Raw genomic sequence first — 26,059 nt, forward strand, 5'->3', positions numbered from 1 at the left:
TTTTTCAAATTTACATTTTTCCTTGGTGAGGGTAAGACCATTGTCTTGAAGAATGGACAAAACCTTGAATAGAATTTCAGAGTGTTCACATTCATTTTTGCCGAAAACTAATATGTCGTCCTGAAAATATAATACATTAGGGACATTTTTAAACAAATTGTGCATGGCACGCTGAAACACTGAGGATGCAGACACCAAGCCAAAAGGCATCCTCTTGTATCTGTAAGCACCCTCAGTGGTAATGAACGATGTCAGATGTTTACTGTTTTCATGAAGGGCTATCTGATGATATGCGTTGGACAAATCCAATGTGGTGAAGATAGATGCATCCTTCAGTTTAGAGAACATCTCTCCGATGTTAGGTAGAGGATGCCTATCAACCCACACATTGGAGTTTAGATCGCGCATATCCACACAAAGACGAATTTTCCCATTGGGTTTATGGGCGACAACTACAGGCGAAAGCCACTCAGAGGATTCAATTTCCTCGATTACATCCAAATCACATAATCTTTTAAGCTCTTTTTTAACGGACTCTCTTAAGGCCAAAGGGATGTTGCGTACCTTGTGTACCTTGGGAATGGCGTTGTGTTTAAGAACGATTTTGTGACTAAAATTTTTAAGCAAACCCAAGTTTGAGGAAAAGACCAGCGGAAAAACAGTTTCCCATTTGTTGTCTGAAGACACATCAACAGAATTGATAAAATCAGAATATCCTAGAACTTGATCCGGATGATTGGGATCAAGTTTCATCATTAACTCTCTTTGTTGTGGCCAGCCTAACAAGCATGACCCATCTTTTGCAACATATACTTTAGCAGGAATTGACTTGCCCTTAAATGATAGAGTGGAGTGGAAGTACCCAAATACCTCGATGGGTTTTTTACCATAACCCCTTAGTTTTATGTCAGAGGGAAATAAAGACATAACTTCTGGAAATTCTCTTAACAAAACATCGTCACCAATCAATGTGTACTTTGCACCAGAATCTGCCATAACTTTTATGGACTTGGACCCTATTTGAAGCATACAGTACGGTGAGTCTTTTTTCTCTTCTCCGACTTCATAAACGGTGCAAATGTCATCATAAACATCGTCATCACTGTCTACAGCCTGGACTTGAGAGAATCTGGGACGTCTGGAATCAGAAGAAAAATTCTTTGATCTGTTGCGACTCTTGCACATTCTGGCAAAATGACCTCTGGATTTACAATAATTGCAAAATTGTCCAATGGCGAGACATCTCTTGTCAGTTGCAACGTGGCCAGGAAAACCGCACTTGAAACAAACTACATCTTTTTTGAGACCTTGATACGACGAAGAAGGAAAGGTAGGTTTGTTGTGAAAAGATTCAGTTGGATTCTTCTTGACGGTTTGAACCACAGAAACATTGGGTTTTTCTAAAGAAGATTCTTTTGGTTTTTTGTCGGATAACTCCTTGATGCCTAATTTCATATCCTCGAATCGGTGTGCAATGTCAAGGGCTTTTGAAAGGGACAAATCCTTTGCATCAAGTAGCTTCTCTTGAAGTTTTACATCGGAGACATTATGCACCAGCTGGTCTCTGATCATCTGATCTTGAAATTGTTGATAATTACATTTGGCAGCGAGAATTCTCAAATCTTTGACGAAGGAATCAATGGGTTCAATAGAAAGTTGTTGTCTACTAAGAAACTTGTGGCGAGCAACAACTTCGTTGACTTTTTTGATGAATTGCTTATCTAATTGCATGATGGCATTTTCGTACACATCAATTTCTTCCTCTGATGAGTTATCCAAAGTAAGAGAAGGAAGGTGAGAGAGGATTTGTCTTCCTTCTGCACCTAAAGAATGCTTGAGAATAGCGAGTTTTCGTTTGTCAGTGTAATTCTCTCCACCTATAGCTTCCAGATAGGCTTCAAAACCTTCACGCCATTGTTTCCACTCCAGGGGGGGTTCACCTGGACTAGCTAAGAAAGGTGGAGGTGCATTAAAACTTTCCATTGTTGGCAAAAAGAGCAATATGATGTCATAAACAACTTGAGAATAGGTTGAAAAAGATATTAGCCACTTTCAAAGAAAGACAATGTTAGTTCTTTTCTCTGCAGAGAAATCCAACCTACAGGAACAGCATTGTGATGTCACAAAGGCGAGTGACTAGAGAAAACAAAGTTCACATGTGCTGACTCTGCCTTTGTGATGCAATGAGAACGTAGAATGTGGAGCTTGCTTGTGCTGGCGCTCCCTCTGCCTCAGAGCTGTCTCTGTGACGACACGAAGAAAGAGAGAAGCTTATGCGCATGCGCTGTGATGCTGGAGATGAGATGCGCGAGATGGCCAATGAGCACAAGTTGAATTGTTCCAGCGCGAGGGGACGCGCATGCGTTAGTTTAAAAGGCAGGCGAAAGGGCTAAAATATTGTTAAATAGATAAAAGTCTCACCACAGCAGCTGAAAATACGGGATTTTCAGGATGATGTTGATAAGAGGATAGGGAGACTTCGACAGAGTGCGAGGAGTAAATAGCAGGTTCAAAGTCATCAACGGTAATCTTGTCCGGAAGATCCGGGGCTGTGGGCTCCAATAATCGCTTGGGTGCGTTTCCTCGTCGTCGCCAGTGAAAGATCCTGATGGGGAAGGAGGACTCCACACGAAGAAGTGATAATAGGTAAGGTTTATTCGCAGGTTAAGTAGGAGATATCAGGAACCCACGCCAACCGCTACACAGGACAGGACGGAATCCCCGACTAGAGATTCCGAGTTCCAATGCATGCGGCGGACGTGCACGAGACAATGCACGAGGATACTACACACTTCTACTACACAAATCATTCTTAATTCAAGAGCTATTACTCTGCCATCAGAATAACGTAATGGTGCTGCACGTGTTGCTGCTGCTTGGCTGCCCTCAACCCTCAATGTCGTCATGCTTATCATGGTTCGTGGGGTGCGGGCGTGGCAATTGGAAAAAAATATGCGCGTGCCACGCTGCCTGCTGCACAGCCCCTTTAATTTCTTGCTTAGAATCTCACATCCCTCCCACTCACTCAAAAATGCCAACTTTGGGGGATTCAAGAAAACAGCGCAATCTCTGGGCGAGGTGCGTGGGACGAGGGACAATTGAGGAAGGGAAGTGACAGGCTCTGCCAAGAACACACAGGAGAGACAAAGGCACGTGGCAGAGAGTGGGCACAAATGAACTTTGTGTGAGTGAGGAGATCTCAGGTGTGAGGAGAGCCGCCTTCATCAAACACACCCCGCCTCGTCATACTGGCATTTAACAAATTTCTTTATGCGTACCGTGGGGTGGGCCCGGGCTATATATACACAGGTCCGGCTGGCGGCCGCTACTAGGCCAAGCCAGCTGAGCCCAGGCAGGAGCATGCACTATCATCGAATTCAAAAGTTGGGAGGAAGGATAGCAGGGCCTTTCCTTCTTTAACAACTTAACTAACATATCCTGACATAATGATGAATAAAAAAAGTGTACCGTGGGCCGGATCAGGGCCAGGAACAGTGGAGTGCGCAGTACTGGGAGTGTGTCGCCGTCATGGAATCTTGTGGATGGAGCCGGAGCTACCACAACCTCGGTGCCCGACACGCGTCGCCACCACTGGGCATGTCGTAGTATGTGGCATGACGTCTCTGAGTCTGACTGCTATTTAAGTTATTACTTTAATATATACTTACAGACAGTTACACTTGTCGTGGGCCGGGGCTGCGGGCACTGTTTTCACTAACTGATAGGCCCCTGGTGGTGCTGCCTGCTCTCAATGTGGCCGGGCTTCTCTAACTCGTGGGTTGCGGGTGTGCCATTCAGAGCGTGGCAGCAGTAAGCAGAAATAATAAATCTGCACGCAGCGCGCACACAGTCAAATCCAAACTACCCAATTAATTTCTGACTCCCGCCCAGTACTGCTTCCGAGTTCCGCCCACCCCACCACCAGCAACAGTTCACTGAACAAAGGGCCGTGCACGGGCGCCGCCGCCGCCGCCGCCGCCAAGATGACGCCATCACATGATCAGTAGCATTAGAATAATGATGATGCAGTAATTACTTTGATGTTGCTTCGGCTCACATTCACACTCAACACGCTGAACGCAGGAGACCCAGAACAACACTTGGCACCATTGTGCCCACTCCGAGTTAGAGTCAGTATGTGTAATTAATTTATTATTAAATCATGTCATTATATGTGTCAACGTGCAGCCTGCCGTGCGTGTAGACCCGGCCCTGAAAAATAAGTGCCGGTGCTAAGCACCGGAAAGCACCGGCACAATTTAAGCACTGCTGACGTAGCACTGGATAGGTCGCATCCGCCATTAGCCGACTCCCCAGTGCGCAGGCTGGCAGCTCACAGGAAAGATTGGCAGGAGAAGTGGGGACTGATTGATGTGTGGAGGGAGCAGCATCCTGAGATGAGGGATTACTCCTACTTTTCTGCAATACACGAATTGCATGTTAGACTAGACTCGGTGCTGTGTAGTAGCACCTTGGCGACTGTGGTGACTCATACTGAATATTTGACCAGGACCTTATCGGATCATAACCCCTTATTGGTATCAGTGCAGTGGCAACAGGCGAGGTCGGCGGTCCCCTCATGGCGGCTGAGACCTGAAACACTAGAGGATCTGTTGTTCAGTGACACGGTTCAACAGGGCATTGACTGCTACTTTGCGGAGAATGAGGGCTCAGCCACGTCACGATCAGTAGAGTGGGATGCGATGAAAGTGGTGGTGAGAGGCGTGTGCATGGGTAGATTCTCGAATGCGAGGACGGCTGTCCTGAATGATCTGGCGAAAGCGGAAGTGGTGTTGCGGGGCCTGGAACAGCAGAGGCCAGAACGGCCGGATCTACAGGAACGACTGGTGGAAGCTAAGGAGGTAGTGGCAACTGAGACTGAACGGCTGCGGTGCTATGACTATAAGTTGTACAACATTAAGGTGCATGAGGAACGAGATAAAGTGGGAACACTCCTTGCCAAGCTGGCCGATCCGGAGCCTAGGGGGTGTCCGATCAGGAGTATAAGAGCAGAGGGGGGGGGGTAGTCTACTCGCAATCAGCAGTTCTGGCGTGCTTTCAGTCCTATTATACGGGACTATATGAATGCCACCTGGAGGCGGGGGGAATCTGAGATAGGCGACCACTTGGCCTTGATCCCACTACCGGTGCTGGACAGCGAGGAAGCGAAGGAACTAGGAGGTCCCATAACGCTAGCAGAGGTGAGAGTGGCTATTAAACAGATGGCTCGAAATAAAACCCCAGGGGTGGACGGCTTACCAATAGAATTCTATGCCAAATTTGTTGACACCCTAGCACCAAAACTATTGGTGGTGTATTCGGAGGCAAAGCAATTGGGATACCTACCTGAGTCAATGAGGGAGGCGCTAGTAATACCACTGTTGAAGCCGGGCAAAGATGCGTTGAATGTGACATCCTACCGACCCTTGTCTATGCTGACGGTGGATTATAAGATCTTGAGTCGTATCCTGGCTACCAGGTTACTGCCGCACATGACCACACTAGTGCATAGAGACCAAGCGGGATTTATCCCGACTAGGAATATACGACTTCTGGTCCGAATTTTGGATGGTGCCAGGACCTCGGCTCTTGACTCCGTGGTGTTAGCAGTCGATGTCGAAAAAGCTTTCGATAGCCTCGAGTGGTAGTATCTAGATGAGGTGTTGCTGAAATTCGGAATCGGGGAAGGATTCTGGAGATGGACGAGGGTGCTTTACACGTCAGCAAGGGCAAGGGTGCGCCTGGGGCCGCTCGTATCTTCGGCTTACCCTGTTTGTAGAGGGACAAGACAGGGCTGCTCACTGTCCCCCCTGCTGTTCTCACTGGCGATGGAGCCGCTGGCGGCACAGGCGAGGTCAGGCACCATGTACAGTGGGATCGCGCAGGGGCCAAAGTCGCATTATATATCATTATACGCTGATGATCTGCTGTTGTACCTAGCAGACGCTGGACGATCCCTAGAGGGAGCAGTGAATATGCTAGCTAGATTCGGTCGGTTGTCAGGCCTTAAGGTAAATTGGACTAAGACCTGTATATTCCGATTGCGGGCCAGTACGCCCTGTCCCCCACTAGCGAGGGAGGTAGTGTGGGAGCCCTCCGGCTTCACCTACCTGGGGGTGCGCATTTACCACGAAGCTGCGGACCTCTTGGAGGGGAACGTAGGGCGTTGCATTCGCGCACTGAAGGGCAGCATGGAATTCTGGGCCTCCCTCCCTCTGTCGGTCTTGGGCCGAGTGGCATTGTTGAAGATGGTGGCGCTTCCGCGGCTGCTTTACTATTTCCGAACACTGCCAGTGTGGATCCCACAGCGGGTCTTTAAGGAACTGAAGATGCTGGTGACTGGCTTCTTTTGGGGCCATGGCCGGCATAGGGTGGCGTTGGATATCCTGACTAGGCCTAAGTTTGAGGGGGGGATGGCAGTCCCCGACTTTGAACTGTACTACCTGGCGGCACAACTGCAGATACTAACGCAGAATGTTGCTAGAGAATTTAGGGGTCCTGAAAGTGACCGCGGTACTGGTATCCAAAAGTGTATCCTATCTTATAGAATCATGCAACAGAAATTGGACTCGAGAGATCTTACGGTGGAGGAAAGGACGCTTAAATTGTGCTGGCAAAGGAGTCGGAAAAGAGCGAAAAGAGACCGGCCATATGCACCGGAGATACCGCTGGGGATGCTGACCGCGCTGCCGCATGGGGGCGATTGGTCGCAGCTTCTGGAATGGGAGGAGCTGGGCTTACAGATGGTGGGGGATCTGTACATTGATGGAGTGTTGGTTCCCTATCAGACGTTGCAGGAGCAGTTTGGCTTGCCGGACGGTACCTTTCTATTGCACGTGGTGGTGGTGGCAGCGATGCAAAAGCATTGGAGGGAAGGGCTTGCCGAGCCGGAAGTGACCATGGCATGCCAATACGTGGTGATGGCCGCGGGCACTACTAAAGCGGTAACTTGCCTCCACACGAGAATGTTGAATGAGGGGCTGGTACCACTGCTGGCTCTGAAGTCGCGATGGGAGGACAGTATAGGCAAGCCAATACCGGACTCTGTCTGGGGCCAGGTCCTGAGGCGGACGTGGAAGGGTACAAGAAACGCACGGTTTCAGCAGGTGCATTTCTTTATAGTACATAGGGGATACCTGACCCCGGAGAGGATAAAGCGATACTTCCGAGTGCTGGACGCAATGTGCCCAAGATGCTTGGCACCCGAGGTTGACTTGGATCACCTGTTATGGGGGTGTTCGAAACTGGGGACGTACTGGCCGGAAGTGGGGGAACTCTTGAATGCGGTAACAGATAGGGAGGTGGACTTTGATATGGCAGCATGTCTACTGCTCTGGTTCCCTCATACTAAGAAAACGAAAATTACGAGTACATTTATTGATCTGGGACTCATGTTAGCTCAGAGAGAGATAACTTGGCACTGGAAATCTAGAGAAGGCCCATCAGTGAGGAGATGGATGAATGAGCTGTTGAAATGGTCAGGTTGTGAAAGCATTATCAGAATGCGGCAGGCTACTAGACTAGGCAAGGAGAGCTGCTTGGAAATGGCGAGGGCTTGGGAGATGGTGGTTCAGGCATTGCGTGATTACATGATAGGGGATGAAGTGGAGGAGCAATAATCGATGAGGATTCCATGTACACTTAGTGATTGCAAACAACTCCTGATGAGTGGCGAGCCCCAGAGTTAATACAGATTTAGTAGGCCCGCATTAGCAGCAGTTGGGGGGGAGGAGGGCGTTTTTGAGGGAGGTAGTTCAGCATAGCGACACGGAGTAGAATCGGAGGATAAAACTTAGGACTGACCCAGGATGTGGGGGCTCCTGAGAAAGTAGGCAGGCATCCTGGCAGTACTACTAGGGGGTTCTGGAAGGAGGACTCTGGAGTGATATGGGTGGGACTGCATCGGAAAGGGTAAGAGCTGTTGACGGTATCCCCATGAGAACTCTGAGTCTGCTGGTTGGTGCGTGGAGGGAGGGATCTTAGGGGGATAAAAGCAGATACTGAACGGTGAAGCTGACCGAATACCTGGGAAAGGAGTACACGGAAGCATCTTCTTGAGAAGGGTAGACCTGGCGCGCCGCCCAGCCTCCGGGATGTGGGCTAAATGGCTGTGTACGATATACCGGTCACTTTCATGTTTGTGATGCCATAAGTGTACTGGTTGGCCTATTCTGAGGTCTTGTCTCTAATTCTGCAATAATAAAAAATAAAAAAATGACTGTACTTGCCTGGTGCCGAGAGCAAATGTTGTAAAATAATGGAAACTTGGTCCAACAAACAGCGGAATCTACATATTGAAGAATCTTAGATAACTCTCAGCTAATTGAGGAAAAGAACGTACTTTACTAATGGTGCAGACCGTATCAGCTATAGATAAGTTAAACATGAGGGGTGCCATGACAACTCCTGTTTTAAGCCCTTATTAGGTTAGAAGGATATTTTTGCTCAAATGGACTCTTTCTGGACCAGCTTCACTCAGTCTCACCTGAGTCAAAGTTTATAAACTTTACATGACACGCATACATTTTTGGGGGGATCCCACAACCTGGCAGTCTACCCTATTAAAGACACACTTCTATTCTAAAAACAGGTGAATAGTAATACATTACTTTAATGTATCCCTTCATTGAGGAAAGAAATTAAACTGTCTCACTTGCTACACTGAGGTCTCAATCTGTTTAAGCAATGTGTACGAGTAGATTTTCAGTTGCCTCAGTATCATGATCCTTTAGTATTAATTCAGTGTACGTCTTAGTTTCTACTTCTGACAATGCTGTCACGCCTGTCAGCTGTATGGTCAGTATTGCCTTTTTTCGAAACAGGTTGGAGTATTGCCCCTGGCAGTCATCTGGGTAACTGCCAATTGTGTAGCAGATATATGGTGGAACAGGCCATTAAGGTCAATAAGTATGATTAGATTTTAACACTTCATTGAAATGTTATTTTAGCCCACTGCAACTTCTCCACTTCCCGGGCCCTTGCCCCCTGGTCTCACTCCTTGGGCACCATATCAAATCTCCCACTGAAAACTTGCATATCAGATAGTATTGGCTGGGCTAGGCAAGCATCCTGACCCAATGAACCTAATTTGCATTAATTTGCTCATTATGGGCAACACAGTCCCCTTCTACTGCACATTGCAGCCCTCTGTGTCATTAATAATAGCCCACACATTTCTTCAGTTACATCATTTAACAATTTTAAAGATGGCAATCCACTGGATTGTTAAAAATTACTAGTTGCACTCCCATACTGATTAATTATATTCTTTTTTTTATAGGGCACATGCTTATTTCAGAACAGAATTGTATTGGTTCCATTTCAAACACCACTTTTACGTTTTTTTTCTGTGTCTTTAAAGGTGATGTAAGATGATATAAACCACTTGGATGATGTCACGCCCACTTCTCTCCTAAAGTTTATGGGTTGAACAAAATAAGTAACAATAAACGGGATGCTGTGATTCAAAGGAAACCGCTACCACTACGTTCTCCTACCTGCAGTACATTTAGCCCTTGGGTCAGCTACTTTGATGCATACCAAATGCCCAAATTGCAGTTGGCCTCCTCTAGCCATCCTGGAGATATCTTTGTCAGCATATTTGAAATGTTTTTTCTAAATGTTTCTTATAGAAATTTAAAACAAAATAATATACATTTCATAGAAAGGCACTTTCCTCCAAGATCAAATATCATAAAATTTAAATATTGCATTTGTTCAGTTTGCCATGTCACTAAATTGACACTCATTCAGTAGTCTGTACATTTGATCATACAATCTAGTATTACAATGAAACAATAGGCTATGAAACTGGAATTAAGCATGCATATCATAGTAAGTGCATTGAAAAATACAGTAAGCATTACATATTCTGACATTAAGATAGGAAAGTTCTTTTTGGAATTCATATATTGTCATTACAATTCCGATATCAAGATATTTAATTGTGAGTAAAGTGGCTAATTCTTCTTGTCAGGTCAATACTCACTATTTCTTAGACTGGTGTAAGAATTTTTCCCCTCGTTCAAGAAAAGCAGACAATCTGAAAGGAGATGGATAATGCTATTTGTAACATTCACATCACAGAAAAAGTAGTCATTATTCAAACTAATTCTGCCTCTAAGACTACCCAAAATGTATAAATTATGATAAGAATTCGTAGAATTTGGTTCTGGATGTGTTTATCTGGGATGCCATGCCTGTAGGGAAATATTCCTCATCCCCTAAATTATCAAAGGAATGCATCACAGATTTTTTAACAAAGAGGTTCAGTCTTTAGAACGACTACTGCTTATAACCTTTTCATCAGTATAATGTTAGTTTGTGTCATTCTAAGACTGTAACAAGAGTGCAACCTTTGCAACAATTATGTGTCCCAAATTCAGTGAGCCTTGTATCTGTGATATGAGCTTTTATTTGTATCCGTATGTTTAAAAAGTATTCACTATAGATTATCAGTATTTGCATTTTGTAATGTTAACACTGCTTGGGTATTTATGCCTTTTTATTCTTATTCTAGGTGTACTAAGTAACCAATTAATGCTTGTGAGTAGGCATACATTATTGTACTAGCAAGCCTCATAGCTTGTTTAATCTGCTACTATTTCATTTTTTGTATCACTTTTTTGGTATTTCTTTTCGTTGCATTATGTAACAGTATGCACACTAAATTTTCAGTCTGCATGCTATCCTTTGTAAATGAAACATTATGCATTACATTCTTATTTGCCTATTGTTTAGTGTGATTGATTTTTTTTTCTTTGCTTGATTTGCCCTCAGAAAAGGAGAACATATTATTGGCTGTACTCATTCTCAGTGAGGTTGTGATGGGCCTAGCAGGATAGTATGCAAATTACCCTTTTCGATCAAATTCAAGCTGATTTCAAGTACATGCCCTGAACAGTTGTCATTTGACGCAATTGCCCCTCTATTTCATACAGTACTTCAATTGAAGTTTAATCTGCAGGTGTACCTCTTGTGTTATAATAAGGAAGGCATGGTATCCATCAGTGGAATACTCGTTCTAGAAGCCCTGCTCGGCTCAAGGACTTGACATACTTGTGAGGCAATAATCTCAAGTGATAATTAGAGGACCCTTTAACTTTTTTTTAATTGACTTCAAGATGGTGTATTTGGACTATATGTCCCCTTCTTTTCTCAGGCATGTATTTCTTACATCTTGGCTTCTTGGTGCCTTGATGTGTTGAATTTAAGACAGCTGGTTTGAAGTGTAAGATGGCCTTTGATATGCTCTAGAGTGTCACAGATAATCCCCATCACGTCCGATATGATCTCTCAAAACAAGGGTTCTTCTCTAGCAATTGGGCACATGTCAATTTTTACTTATTAATATTTCTAGAAATTGACCTGTTGCTGAATTCGTGAACTGCCTCACTCTGTAGCTAAAATAATTTTGTTTCCTACTAGGGTTTTTTAGCGCTAATAAGTTTCCTATTCTGAGGGTGTGACCAATTTTTAATGTAAAATGTTTTCTACTGTGTAAATGTGTTTTGTGTTTGACCTGCTGCATCAAAACTGTATAGTTCATCTTTACACAATCTACATACTTGTTTTGAATTTTTAACTGTGGTGAGTTTTCCATTCTCTGATTGACCTTAAACTCTATCAAAATACACTTTTCTTCATAAAGCGTTGATTATATCATACTTAGTAGCATTTAATCGGCAATTGATAAAAATAATATGAATACATTTTGTTCCATAACATAAATGTTGATCATCAAGTAATATATTTTTCCTTAATTTCTTCACAATGGGTTATTGGACATATATGATTTTTCCAGGCAGAGCTATGGGACACCCAAGAGAATCATGGGTATAGCCCTCATTATCATCTATCTTTCTTGTCAGCTCTGTCTTCCCTTATAGGGGCACCCCGCCTAAAACCCAAGTCTGATCCATCTGATTCTAACCTTGGCTGGCTGTTCTTGAACTGTAATTTAGTGAATATCCATAGCTCTAGAGATTTCACTACTAGTTTGACTTCTCCATCATCCAAACAGGCTCTCCATACTTCTTAGAAATTTGGGGAATCCTGTTCCATCTTAATATCCTAAGTTTGGAAGCTGAATTTCTTTGAGTTTCCCAAATTATTACTTGACCATCAGGCCCCAAAAAAAAATGTTTGTTGTTTTCAGAGACCATTTCTTTATACTTATCAAATAGTTTGTTTATTGATTGATGATATGTCAGCTTGGAAATTAATTTGATTCCTGCTCATAGATGCCAGCTTTCTATACTTGTCAACCTGTAGGAACTGACGATGCAGATTTCAAGCAGATATTTTTGCCTTTTCAACTTGCATTGGAATTGGGGCTCTTTTACAAGGAAGAAACCAATGATATGTTAACATTTGTCTGTTCCTGTTATTAAATGCCTCATTTGAGACCTGTAATCAAATATTTCAGATGCTCCCTTTTAACACCAGTGAAACTACATTAGTGCTGATATAGTTCCAGCTCTGAATTCTAAATGGGGATTACTTGATTTGAAATACTTACCTATTAAATATACAGTGTTTTGTTTGTGATTTTGCATCTATATTTTTTAGGTAAAAAAAACCATTGTGGGAAGTTAGACAAGATTTAAATTACAGCATAAGAAACTGGTTTTTCATAAATGTCGACCCCTGAAATTATGGTTTCTCATCTTGTTAAAAGCAAATGCTAGCATTCATGAGAAAAATATTATTTAGTTGTAGATTGGGTTCGTTTTTTTCATTCAAGAAAGTGTTAAATAATTGTATGGACTGCAAACAAAGTTTTTCTTTTTTTTCTTTTTTTTCTTTAGGATATTCTGTTGCGGTTGGAGACTTTAACGGTGATGGAACTGAAGGTTTGTCTGCTTCTATTATCCTTTCGCGGTACAAAAGGGGGTGGTGAGGCACAGGGTCAGACTGATTTGCATATAGCCATCTCTGAACTGGGGTGGCAGAGTGCGCTAAAGAACGGTGATGGATTAAACCCAGATCTTTTGACTGGGTGTGAGTGTTTGATTGGTTCAGATGCTCCGTCCATTACCACCCCCTTTTGTACCTATATTATCCTTTCAGCATATTGAACATATTCGTATTGCATTTGTTTTGTTACCTTGATACTGTTGTAAATATATATATTTCAGTAGCATATCATTATAGGAAAATAATCAAATTACTGAGGAAACAAAACTGTCTGAAACAGTTTTGGTGAAAGCCCATCTTGGCAAATAATCAGCATGCTGAACAGAGTTTGGATCAAAATGCATTGTAAAAGAACACAAAAACCTTTACAGCAGTTCACAAAATGTAAAACATTGGAAGGTTGCGTATTTTTGAAGGATTTAGTAAGAATGGTTTCGGATTCCAGTAGTCTTTATTTTACTTTTTCTACCACAACCCTAAATTGAAAGCATGAAGGAGAAAAGAAGCAAAGTAGATGGATGGAAAAAAAGAAAGTTAATAAGAAAGTTGTAAGGTCCGTAGGTTAGGCAGAGTGACAAAGAACTGCAATTGGAAGGAAAGGGAATTGGCCACAAATAAAGGAGAAAACATCTGAATATGGCAAGTTAATAAACCAAAAAAATGGAGAATTGAGGTGGAGATGCAAAAGAAAAATGGGGCAGGGTGCCAGGCTCACATTAAGATAAACGAGAAAAATGGATAAGGTAAGTTTGTAAAAGGGTAATGGTATTATCTGCCAGCTAGAAATCCAAGAAAAACAACTGAATGCACTAATTTGATACAAGAGAAATTAGTACTTGTGAATCCCCTAGTTGAATTATGGCCATATTTTCTTCTGGAGTTTCTTCTCTATCCTGCAATCTTTGAGCAATGAGATTTTTCTCCTGTATCCTACATGGCAATACTTTAGTTTTTGAAAAGCATGGAGCTTTGATGCTTATCTATACATACATTCTTTACTTTTAATGTACTATTGTAAAACAGTCCCACACACATTGCATTTTGCCTGCAAAGTATTGCAAAATAATGTGGAATGACATTACTTGAGATTAGTTGATCAGTTGGGTTCCATTAAGACATAGCACCCCTCAACCACTTAATAATTTTATAATGATGTATGAAGGAGACCTTGTCCATCTGTCCCAGGGGGGGGGTCGGCTATGCTCTGTTCGGGGGACTCTACGGGCTCCCTGGGCTAAGAAGACAATGAAGATACAGAGTCTCTTATCAGGGATCTTAAAGAGGGTTTTATTTTGATATAACTGCGTCTTTGTCGACTCGTTAGTCTTTCACGAGCAAATGCTGCCGAGTCAAAAGGGGGTTTCCTCGGGGTATCCAGTTTGCAGCACCAGATCCACAGGGCTGTCTTCGGCTCTCCTCGTCTCCGACTCCGGGATATGCAACAAAGGAAAGGGAGACCTCGTCAGATAGCAATACTAAATTATAAGACGGAGGGCCCGGAGTGAAGGAAACCAGTGCGGGTGCGACCTCCGTACTCTCAGTGGAAGGAAGTGCTCGTGTACGAAGGGTATGAGGGGGGAGTTGACGGGGAATGCACACTCAGTCTGTAGGTTGGACCCGTTGAGCCATCCAACCCGCCACACGGCCCCGTACCTGTTGTAGCCACACCCCTCCCGTGGGTGCGTGGCGGGGCGAGTCGTGATCGTTGGCCTCCTGGCTTCGTCTCTGGTCCGGGACTTCCGTCGTCTCGTCTTCTTCCACCCTCTTGCGATTCTCCCGCGTTCTCCTCTCTCGATTCTACGTCCTCCTGGGGAACGTTGTCCGTCTTCCCCTCTGCTGAGCTCACCTTTGAGCTTCCTTCCGGGTGCCTGATGGGCGGGGCGCCGTCATTCCATGCTGCAGTGTTAAAGGGGCCGCCTTCCTCATTCAGGCTGGTCCAATAGGATTCCTGTTCCTCTGACCATCCGGGTTCCTGCGGCTGTTGGGAGGTAAAGGTAGTAGGTAACAGGGGAGTATAGTCCCACCAAGCACATTGTTCCCTGTCCGTACGGCCTGCCCCGTCACATACCTCCCCCCCCTGGCATCTCCCGTTCGGGGAGAAGAGGCATTCGGGACAAGAAATCCGCGCTACCATTCTCTTTGCCTTTGCGATGCTGAACCGTAAAGGAGTACGGCTGCAATGAAAGGATCCAGCGCAACACCATAGCGTTCTTGCTGCTGTTCTGATGCATCCATTTCAATGGGGCGTGATCTGTATGGAGGATGAATGGTTTCCCTTCTAAGTAATATTGCAACTTCTCCACGGCCCACTTAATCGCTAGACCCTCCCTCTCGATGGTAGAGTATCTGCCCTCCCGGGGAAAGAGTTTTCTGCTGATGTATAACACTGGGTGCTCCTGCCCGTCGGCCCCTATTAGGGATAAGACTGCCCCAATGCCTACCCCTGAAGCATCAGTGGCTAGAGAAAAGGGTTTCTCAAAGTCTGGGGACATCAGCACCGGGGCCGAAGTCATACAGGTTTTTAACTGGTGGAAGGCAGAAAGAGCCTCTGGGGAGGGGTTCGTTATCTCTCGGTTCTTTTTCTCCTTGCCCAGGAGGTCTGTCAAAGGGGCAGCCTTCTCCGCAAACCTGTCAATGAATCGGCGGTAGTAGCCGATGAGGCCTAAGAACGCTCTCAGTTCTCTTTTGTTTGAGGGAAAAGGGACGTTTGCTATGGCTTTTACTTTCTCACATTGCGGAGCAATGGATCCTTCCCCCAAGACATACACTAGATATTTGACGCTGGTGAAGGCTACCCGGGATTTTTTTGAGTTAATGTGTAGCCCGCATGCCTAAGAGCAGTTAGTATGGTTCCCAGGTGTTGAAGATGTTCAGTCCAATCCTTACTGTAGATGACTGTCATCTAAGTAGGCTGAGCTGAACGCGGTATAGGGCTGTAATACTGCATTCATGAGGCGCTGGAAAGTTGCCGGGGCGCCATGAAGGCCAAAGGGGAGGACGGTAAATTCATATAGGCCATTGTCGGTAATGAAGGCTGTCTTCTTACGATCCTCCTCACGAAGAGGCACCTGCCAGTACCCCTTCGTGAGGTCTATGGTGGTGATGTACTGGGCATCCCCAATTTTTTCGATTAACTCGTCCACTCTTGGAATCGGGTAGGTGTCGAAATTTGATATTGCGTTCAGAGCTCTAAAATCCATGCAAAAACGCTTTGACCCATCCGGTTTCGGAATCCTGACTATGGGTGATGACCAATGACTAGTGGACGGTCGTAGCACCCCCAATTGGAGCATCTCGCGTACTTCTTTCTGTACAGCTGCTCGGCGAGCCGCGGGGATTCGGTAAGGTCGTTGCTTTACTGATTTCTCAGGGGCGGTTTCGATGCAATTTTCGATCATGTTGGTTCTCCCAGGAAGGTCTGAAAAGACGTCTGTAAAGGACAGAAGAATCCCCTGCAGCTCGGCCCTCAAGGAGGCTGGTAGCTCCGGGTTCACCACTAGCTGATCCACAGTGGAGTTGGTCGCTTTGTACGCCTCACTCCAAAGTGAGTCCTGGGGTAGGGGACCCAGCCACTCATTCAAAAGCTTAATGTGATATGTCTGGGTTTTGCTAGGCGACATCCGTAGTCTGTATGTGGTCTGTCCGATAGTTTCGATGACCTGAAAGGGCCCCTGCCATTCGTTTTTAGCCTTGCTGCTTAAGGAGGGAAGCAACACTAGTGCCCATTTCCCTATGGCAATGCTTCGCAGCTTCTTGCCTTTGTTGTAATTCCTTTTGTATCGGTGTTGGTGTTGTTCCAGGCAGGAGTGAGCCAGATTCCTTAGTTTGCCTAGTCTGGACCCGAGTTGGGTAGTGTATTCTAGCATGGATTTCTGTTCCTGTAGCTCTTCCGTTTCCCACAAGTATTTGGTCATTTCAAGAAGGGACCTTGGGAGTCGGCCATATAATAACTCGAATGAGGAACACCCCAGGCTACTTTGTTTCTGTACTCGTAACACATAGAGGGCCAGCGGTAGTAGGCGGTCCCAGTTTGTGCCTTCGGAGGATAACATCTTTTTCAGGGTCGACTTCAGGGACTGGTTATAACGCTCCACGAGGCCATCAGTTTGGGGATGATATACTGAGGTCTTCAGGTGTTTTATCCCTAGGGATTTACATACTTCTCGCATCAGTTTAGAGGTGAAGTGGGTACCCTGGTCCGTCAGGACTTCTTTAGAGAACCCTACCCGTGAAAACAATTCAACAAATTTCTCAGCAATTGCAGTAGTGGTACTGGTTCTCAAGGGGAACGCCTCCACAAACCGGGTGGCGTAATCTACTATTACGAGAGCGTATATATTCCCCTTAGTAGATCGTGGTAAGGGTCCGATGAGATCCATGCCGACACGTTCGAAAGGAACTCCAATGATAGACATGGGTTGTAGAGGAGCTGCACTGGGTCGATGGGTGTTCTTCCTTTGACACACCACACACTTGGCGCATTAATCCTGCACGTCCCTGTATATTCCTGGCCAAAAGAAGTGTCGTATGATACTCTCCGTAGTCTATTCCTTTCCGGCATGGCCTGCTGTGAGGTGGGCATGCGCGAAAAACATCACTTGCTCTCTGAATGAGGAGGGTACCAACAACTGACAAGCGCTGTTCTCCAGGGCCTCACTATAGATCAGATCATTCTTGATCAGGAACCAAGGGTATGTCGGGGAGGGGTTCCCTTGGTTTTGGTGCGCACTGTCCCAATCATTATATAGGGTTCTGTCCTCTGTCTGCGCGAACCTGAAACTCCTATCGATCTCCCAGGGATCGGGGCTTAGAAAGGCTGGAGAGGAATGCCCTGTTTCTGAGGGACTCGGGGTAAGGGTCTCCCTAAAGAGTGACAGGAATTCGGGATTATCTGTGCCGAGAATCATGTCCTCTGGCAAGGAATCCACCACTCCTACCCTAAAGGTCTGCTTGTCCCTATTCGGGATCCCTACCGAGATGAAAGCCACGGGGTATGGCTTCACATCACCGTGAACACATCTGATATACACCTGAGCCTCCCGTATATACTGTTCTGGTAAGACATAGCGTACCTGCACTACAGATTGTTTACACCCCGAGTCGAGAAGAGCCCTCACCCTAAAACCATTCATCCTCATACTCACGTGAAAAGCAGTGCCCAGCCGGCCGAATACATCACCGTCTTTGGGAGATATCCGACCTCCATCGGCTCTTCCGGGGGCCGTTTCCCGGGGCACATCCTGGCAATATGACCCCACTCCCCACATTCATAGCATTGGGGTCCTTTAAACATGGGTGACATCATCCCGGAGGCTTTCGGTTTCGGAGTTTTGAATGACGGTCTTGGTTTCCTGTCCAGCTTCAGGGGTGGGAGCGGTTTGCCGGGTTTTTCGGGTTTGGTAGTACTTAGTCGTGGTTGGGCCCTGGCGTACTGTGCAGCCATCTCGATGGCGTGTTCAACATCCAGTCCTACGTGTTGGCGAAGCCACCGCTGTGTGGTATACGGCAGGGCATCCATGAACTGTTCTAAGTAAATCTTATTGAGGATTTCCTCCTTGGTACGCGTCTCTGGTTTTAGCCATTTGTTGAAGGCCATACGCAAACGAAAGAAGAGAGTCTTTGGGTTCTCGCCCGGCAGGGCCCTTTCCTTCTGAAACTTCACTCTTTAGGCTTCCGGGTCTAAGCCTAGATGATCCAATATCACCTCCTTCACCCCGGCATATGGGGTGTTTCCCAGGGCGTTCGCGGCTTGATATGCCGACTGGGCTTCTCCGGTCAGGAGGGGGGCGAGAAAAAATGGCCACTTGTCCTCGGGCCATCCCAGCGCTCTGGCGGCCCTTTCAAAATTTAAGAGGAACGCATCCGGGTCTTCCCCCGGGATGTTTTTTTGTAAGGCAATGCCGGAGGGGTGGGGAGAGTGTACTCGTGCTTCTCCCGTTGTCAGGGGGGGTCACATTACTCAGTCCTTCTAGTTGGGCCGTCAGGGAAGACTTGAACAAGTCCCTATCTGCTTGGGCTGCGGCGAGCTGCCGCTCTACGACCCACTCGAGCTTCTGTTGCCCTTTTATTATATGCTCAATGAGGGTGTCCATCTTGTCACTGCAGATGGGGGATGTTACAGATCCCACTTCTGACACCACGTGTCCCAGGGGGGGTCGGCTATGCTCTGTTCGGGGGACTCTTCGGGCTCCCAGGGGGGAGAAGACAATGAAGATACAGAGTCTCTTATCATTGATCTTAAAGAGGGTTTTATTTTGATATAACTGCGTCTTTGTTGACTCGTTAGTCTTTCACGAGCAAACGCTGCCGAGCCAAAAGGGGGTTTCCTCGGGTATCCAGTTTGCAGCACCGGATCCACAGGGCTGTCTTCGGCTCTCCTCGTCTCCGACTCCGGGATATGCAACAAAGGAAAGAGAGACCTCGTCAGATAGCAATACTAAATTATAAGACGGAGGGCCGGGAGTGAGGGAAACCAGTGCGGGTGCGACCTCCGTACTCTCAGTGGAAGGGAGTGCTCGTGTAGGAAGGGTATAAGGGGGGAGTTGACGGGGGATGAACACTCAGTCTGTAGGTTGTACCCGTTGAGCCACCCAACCCGCCACACGGCCCCGTACCTGTTGTAGCCACGCCCCTCCTGTGGGTGCGTGGCGGGGTGAGACGTGATATCGTTGGCCTCCTGGCTTCGTCTCTGGTTCGGGACATCCGTCGTCTCGTCTTCTTCCACCCTCTTGCGATTCTCCCGCGTTCTCCTCTCTCGATTCTCCGTCCTCCTGGGAAACGTTGTCAGTCTTCCCCTCTGCTGAGCTCACCTTTGAGCTTCCTTCCGGGTGCCTGATGGGCGGGGCGCCGTCATTCTATGCTGCAGTGTTAAAGGGGCCGCCGTCCTCATTCAGGCTGGTCCAATAGGATTCCTGCTCCTCTGACCATCCGGGTTCCTGCGGCTGTTGGGAGGTAAAGGTAGTAGGTAACAGGGGAGTATAGTCCCACCTCACTGTCCGTACGGCCTGCCCCGTCACACCATCCCAGTCCAATAATCGAAAAACCCTGCATCCTGTGGCGGGCACCCCATGGTGCCTCCCACACTGCATGGTAGTAAAGAAGGGACCCATGGGTACCCCCACTGACCCTAACCAGTGACCTCAGGATAAAGGGGGGTCTACTACTGGCCCCCAAAGTCAGTTTCCAACTGCCTTTTAATGTCGGACAGACCGATTTGGAAAGGCTGTCCCAATCTGACATCATAATAAGTCGGTCGGAAGCGTGGTCGGTAGAGATGCTCGATTTGGTTTCGACCAACTCGGAGTTTCTGAATGCCGGGCAGAACCGATTCGGACTGACCGAAAGGTTTGCTTTCCAACCAAGAACATCGTAGTCGGGCGGAAATGTTTCTGACCGAGTCAGAAACATAGGTTCCGACACTGTTTAGAGGAATCAGACTGCTGTTCGGAGCCTTTCCAACTGACATCATAATGAGGCCCCTAGTTTGTCACAGAGCTCTCATGCAATCATAAAGTTGCAATTAATATGACACCGAAAGAATGCACTAATTTGATACAAGAGAAATTGGTACTTGTGAATAACCTAGTTGAATTTTGGCCATATTTTCTTCTGGAGTTTCTTCTCTATCTTGCGATCTTTGAGCAATGAGATGTTTCTCCTGTATCCAACATGGCTATACTTTCGTTTTTAAGAAGCTCTGAGCTTTGATGCTTATCTATACATACATTCTTTACTTTTTAATGTACTATTGTAAAACAGTCTCACACACATTGCATTTTGCCTTCAAAGTATTGCAAAATTATGTGGAATTACATTACTTAAGATTAGTTGATCAGTTGGGTTCCATTAAGACATAGCACCCCTCCACCACTTAATCATTTTATAATGATGTTTGAAGGAGACCTTGTCCATCCCAGTCCATTAATCAGGAAATTCTCTTTCCCCCAATATTTTAATTTACTAATATCATTATAGCAAAATTGTCTTTATCCAGCCTCACTAGATATGGTTGGTTGAGAGCGGACATATTATTATTGTTGTGTGGCAGCCCATGTTCCATCGCTGATTGTAAGAACTATGGATGAAAAGTAGAAATGAATATCTTAGCACCATAGACAGATTCGTTAACAATTTTGTTTTCCTCTCAGACTTTGTATCCGGTGTTCCAAGAGCAGCCAGAACCTTAGGCATGGTAAGTATCTAAGACAGACATTTTCATCTGTATTGTAGTTTACAAATCAAAATGCTTACATTCTTATATTTATTTTTATATTTTCTTTTTTCTTTTCTTTTATTACATTTGCAGGTTTCTGTTTTTGATGGAAAAAGTATGACCTCCTTAGTAAATTTTACTGGAGAGCAGGTAGGTCAATCTGATTTATTCTGACGTGTGTTCCTCAAATTCACTGTTATCTGGGTGATTTTTACAGGTTATTTTCAACCTCACATTTCTCTTTCCTTTTATGAACTGAACTGTAATTTACTATTTGATGTCTTTGTGATCACAGACTTGCCTAGTACCCTTTCTCCTGCGCCCCTTTCTCTCATATAGATTCCTGTAGTCAGTTTCCTCCAAAATTCACTTTCAGCACAGTCTACAGTTGTTGTTTACTGAGGTCAGAGCTGTATTTTTACTTCTTTTGTTTATTTCATCGGATGAAAATGGCACTTCTACATGGCGCTTCCTCAAGTGTGCCTTTGCTTATTATTTCGATATACCTGCAAGAAATACTTTTACAGTACCGGTATTAAAATATTTGCCTTAAGCTTCTCGTCTTAGGCGTATCCTATGCCAAACAATCAACTCTGCAGTGTCTGCATAGTTTCCTTTTTTTTCTTAAAACCATTCAAGTTAACAATCTTGTGATCACTCATGCTGCAATATTATGTGTATTAGATCTATTAGGCCTAATAGTTACTCGAGTTTTTAACGCTGCAGCCTCTTACTTGGGGCCAATCAGTTATTACCATTTATAAAAAGGGGAATAAATCAGAAGCCCAAAATTATCGCCCAATTTCCCTTTTGGATTCCTCGATAAAGGTGATGAGTAGGGTTTTATTAGTAAGACTAGAGGAGTGGGTAGCGAAAAATGGGATTTTAACACAGGCTCAATATGCTTTTAGAAAAGGGTTAGGTACGTTAGAGTAATGTATTAATTTAGAGCTTTTAACGGGTAAATATACACGTGCTAAACAAGGGAGACTCTTTTTATGCTTGGCTGATCTCAGTAGTGCTTTTGATTTAGTAGATCATGCTATTCTCTGGCCAGTTTTACTTAATCTTGGTGCCCCGGAGCCCATTATTTATTTGCTTGCCAGGTTATATGAGAAATTATCAACTAAAGTCTGGTATGGCCAACGGGGTGAATGTCACTAAATTTTAAGGTTAAACCTGGCATCCGCCAAGGCAGCGTCTTAGCACCGTTGCTTTTTATTTTATTTATAAACGAAGTTGACGCTGTTCTTAAGTTAGTGCAGGCGGATGCACCCCATGCTGCGGGCCAGGCCATACCAGTTCTACTTTATGCAGACAATGCTGTGCTTTTATCTAGAACTCTGGTTTGCCCACAGCGATTAATAGATAGGTTTGCAGATTTTATTATTGGAAGGAAGTTGTTAATTAATAAGGCCAAAACATATACTATGGTTTGTGGTATAAAACCCAGGAAATCAAAACCTTTATTTAAAGTGCGTGAGTGGAAACTGTTGACAATTTCTGTTATCCGGGGTTAACTTTTTCTGGTAACAGTAATTGGTCATCAGAATTGTCTAATGTCCGTGCAAAGATGTCAAAAAGTGTGCATGGGGTCTTTTGGTTTGCTTCCAAACTGGGGGAACAACGCATCAAGGACATGACAGACACGTGTAGAGCTAGATGTGCCTCTACTGCATTATTTGGCAGAGGAGTTTGGGGCCACCATACCAGCCAGGATCTGCAATTAGAATAGAATTCCTTTAAAAAAAATCTTTAGTACGTTGTGAAGTTGGGTTAACATACCTGTTAGATCTGATCACCCTTAGACCTCTAATGCTATGGAGATCAATTTGGTCTAAAGAAGAGACAACATTCACTCAATCTATTGTTAAGGATTGCTTGCAATTGGACAATTGTTTTTATGATCCCTTGGCTAAAATATATAGCAGATGTTAATAGAGATTTATTTATGCCCCTGATCCAGGAAAGTCCAACTGATGTGATAGGCTACTCTAAACAGAAGATAAAGAACACATTTTTGGCCCATAAAAAGGATTGTAGGATGAGAACTGTAGGGAAACAAACCACATACCTGCTTTATCAATCGATTATAGATACTGATGGCTTTCAAAGCTAACTGTCACTAGTTACATGACCCTCACATCGCTATGTACTAACAAGGATGAGATTGATTATTGTTCATCATTTAGTTGCATTCCCCAAAACGAAAATACGGCCTGTCACTTTATGCCCATGTGATGAGCATTCTAAACCGAGCACTATGCACTTTCTACTTTTGTGTGATCTATATCTGAACTGTTGACTTTTCTATCTAAAACCTTTGTTCAAGAAATATAATGTAAAAACTACCAATGCAGCTATGAGCCTATTGTTTACACTAAGAGACCCCGAGATCTGTTTTTCTGTTGCGACATTCATTTTAAAATCAATTCATGCAAAAAAGTATTGTTTTTGTCTAACTAATTTAATGTATTAATTAATTAAGATTATATCTGTGTAATTGGATTTAACTGTTTGTATATGTATATTTGTTGCTTTTTTGTGGTTGCTACACAAACCGAATAAAGCTTGCTGAATCGAATCGAGGTGTATTATATTTAAGTGACGCTTTTGGTCGACATTCTTAAGTGCAAAGCAGTGGTTTTGAACTTAATGCTGCTGTTTTTGTTCTAGAAAACTATCTCCTTTATATGTAGAAATCTGAATGGATAACATGCTTGCTTTGTATGATTTTTGTTTGTGCGGGAAGATAAACCCAATAGAAGCTTATAGTTTTAACAAATCTATTAAAGAAACATTTAAGCCTTAACATCTCATCCATTATTTACAATACTAAGCAAATAGTGGAAAAACTCACTTGGCGAATACATCGTGAAAATAGAATTCTATAACTTTACTGATTCTGAATCTGAATTTCTATAAGAAAATCGTCAGCTGTTATGTTTGTTTTACTCTCATTGAACTGGAAACTGGCATACATAAATGCTTCCTTGAAGCAAAACATACAAACATAGGTTTGCTTTGCCACATTTTAAAACTATAGGATACAGACTTCTGGAAATTCCCAGCAGATGAATACCTGGCCCCTCCCTAATCTTGAGCAAACCCAAAGAAAGACAGACAGAATTATTTCACTGCAAATAACAGTAATAAACTTTATTTTAACCTCACGCACGATAACTCCCAAACAAAATATTCTCCTTCGAGGAACAAAACAGAGCTAAACTATATGTAAACTCAATTATGTCTTTCATCGAAGAATTGCTTCCTTTTTTTTTATATTACCTTTTCACGAGAATGATATTACCCAAAAATTACTATTCTTGCAAATCTCACCAAAATGACTATAATGACCCAAACTCCTTTCTTAAAGTGATGAAATCAGTACAAGTGTAAGGTTTGAACGCTGTCATTCCTTAACACAAATTTGATAAATATGGCAGTTAAACAGGAGCGAAAAGTAAACTTGGCAAGAAGTAGATAAAAGAGAGAAATATTGATTGCAAGGTGTGTCTGCTGATGATTAGATTTAAATGGCTGTCTGGCAGTATTTTATGACATATGAAGGGGTACATGAGAAGTTAATGCACTTCTCACTGGTTGAAACAGCATTCCAAACAATATGAAACATTGCTTCTCCACAATCCACATGTAGAATAAGCCAAACCTGCTTGCTATTCTGCCACTTTCATAATGTTTCCATATATGATGCATACATCCGGGTTAAGTTAGGGGATACACTGCATCGGTAGCCAGTCCTTAAATGTATCCCTGTCACATCTGGTTATTGTGAATCAAGTTTAGCTCCTGAAAATGGATTGTGCTGTAACCACTACAGCATCAATGTACATTTAGTCCTAACCACACAGATTTTTTTTGGGAGGCTTTGACTTCTGAATAAGTGCAGAAATAGTCTGAAGCCAATTTATACTATCTATTGGAGACATTTCTGATCATTTAACAGTACTAATTAGAATAAATATTGATACTCACAAGTTAGCACATCATTACTTAATACTTTTTAGATGGTAGGCTGTGCTATCCACCAAACAACCAGATGCTTATGCATGAAACACTAATCATAGCTTAGCAACATAATGAAACTCATGTCAATGAGTAAACACATAAATGTGAAAGCAAATTAATCTTGTTAGATAATCTCAAATGTATTAATTCATTACATTTCTCCAGTTGACTTCTGAGTGTATTTTTTCACACCTTGCTTGACAGAAAACTTTGCATGCACCCAGTGCATCTCAAGACCTTGTGTCTTCTTCAGGAGTTATTAAACATGGTATTCCAAAAACAGCTTGTTCAGGCATTTGCCCACACGCATAATTGTTTTTAAGAATGGAGCACAGAAAATTACACACATCACAAACTAGCATTACGAATCTTCAATTACCTCTCTCCAATGTAGAAATGTATTTGCACCATTTTGAAATTCCATTATTCCTAATTTAAGGTTTCTCATTATTATGGTGCTTTATTATGCCGATCTTACCCGACAATGTGAGGCCTCACATTAGACATTCTTTGACCCCTTCTAAAACGCACAGACCCATGAAACTCTTTGAACATATGAAGCCAATCCACACAGTTACGCCAAAATAAAAAAATAAATATTGTATACTTGCACAGTTGGACCTTACAATGTGGTGTAGATAAAGGGGTGTACTTGCTCAGCCAGGATGCCACTGCGTTTGCAACATGTAAAAGTAGCTGTCATCAGAATTGCCTTTTATACCTATATCCATTTGAACTTATAATTCATACTTTAATGTATAAAACAATCGTATGATTTAATTTTAAAGCATATAGAGAAGAACTAGTATTTTCTGTCTATAGTGGAGTAATCTTAGTGCATGTTCACTCAGTACTCCCTTTTATGCCAACACTAACCAACCCCCTCCCCCCATTGTTCAT

At 44.0% G+C, this 26,059-nt stretch overlaps 1 protein-coding gene across 1 annotated transcript in view; it reads left to right on the top strand.

Annotated features, from left to right (window-relative positions):
* Window positions 1-26,059, top strand: part of ITGAV (integrin subunit alpha V) — a 372,076-nt gene that overhangs the window by 146,156 nt on the left and 199,861 nt on the right. The window contains exons 8-10 of the mRNA XM_086955459.1: window positions 12,810-12,854; window positions 21,066-21,109; window positions 21,224-21,280. Of these exons, the coding sequence (XP_086811585.1) occupies window positions 12,810-12,854; window positions 21,066-21,109; window positions 21,224-21,280 (146 nt within the window). The remainder of the gene's footprint in view (window positions 1-12,809; window positions 12,855-21,065; window positions 21,110-21,223; window positions 21,281-26,059) is intronic.

This window comes from Lissotriton vulgaris, chromosome 2_1, assembly GCF_964263255.1.
Source record: "Lissotriton vulgaris chromosome 2_1, aLisVul1.2, whole genome shotgun sequence".
Lineage (NCBI taxonomy): Eukaryota > Metazoa > Chordata > Amphibia > Caudata > Salamandridae > Lissotriton > Lissotriton vulgaris.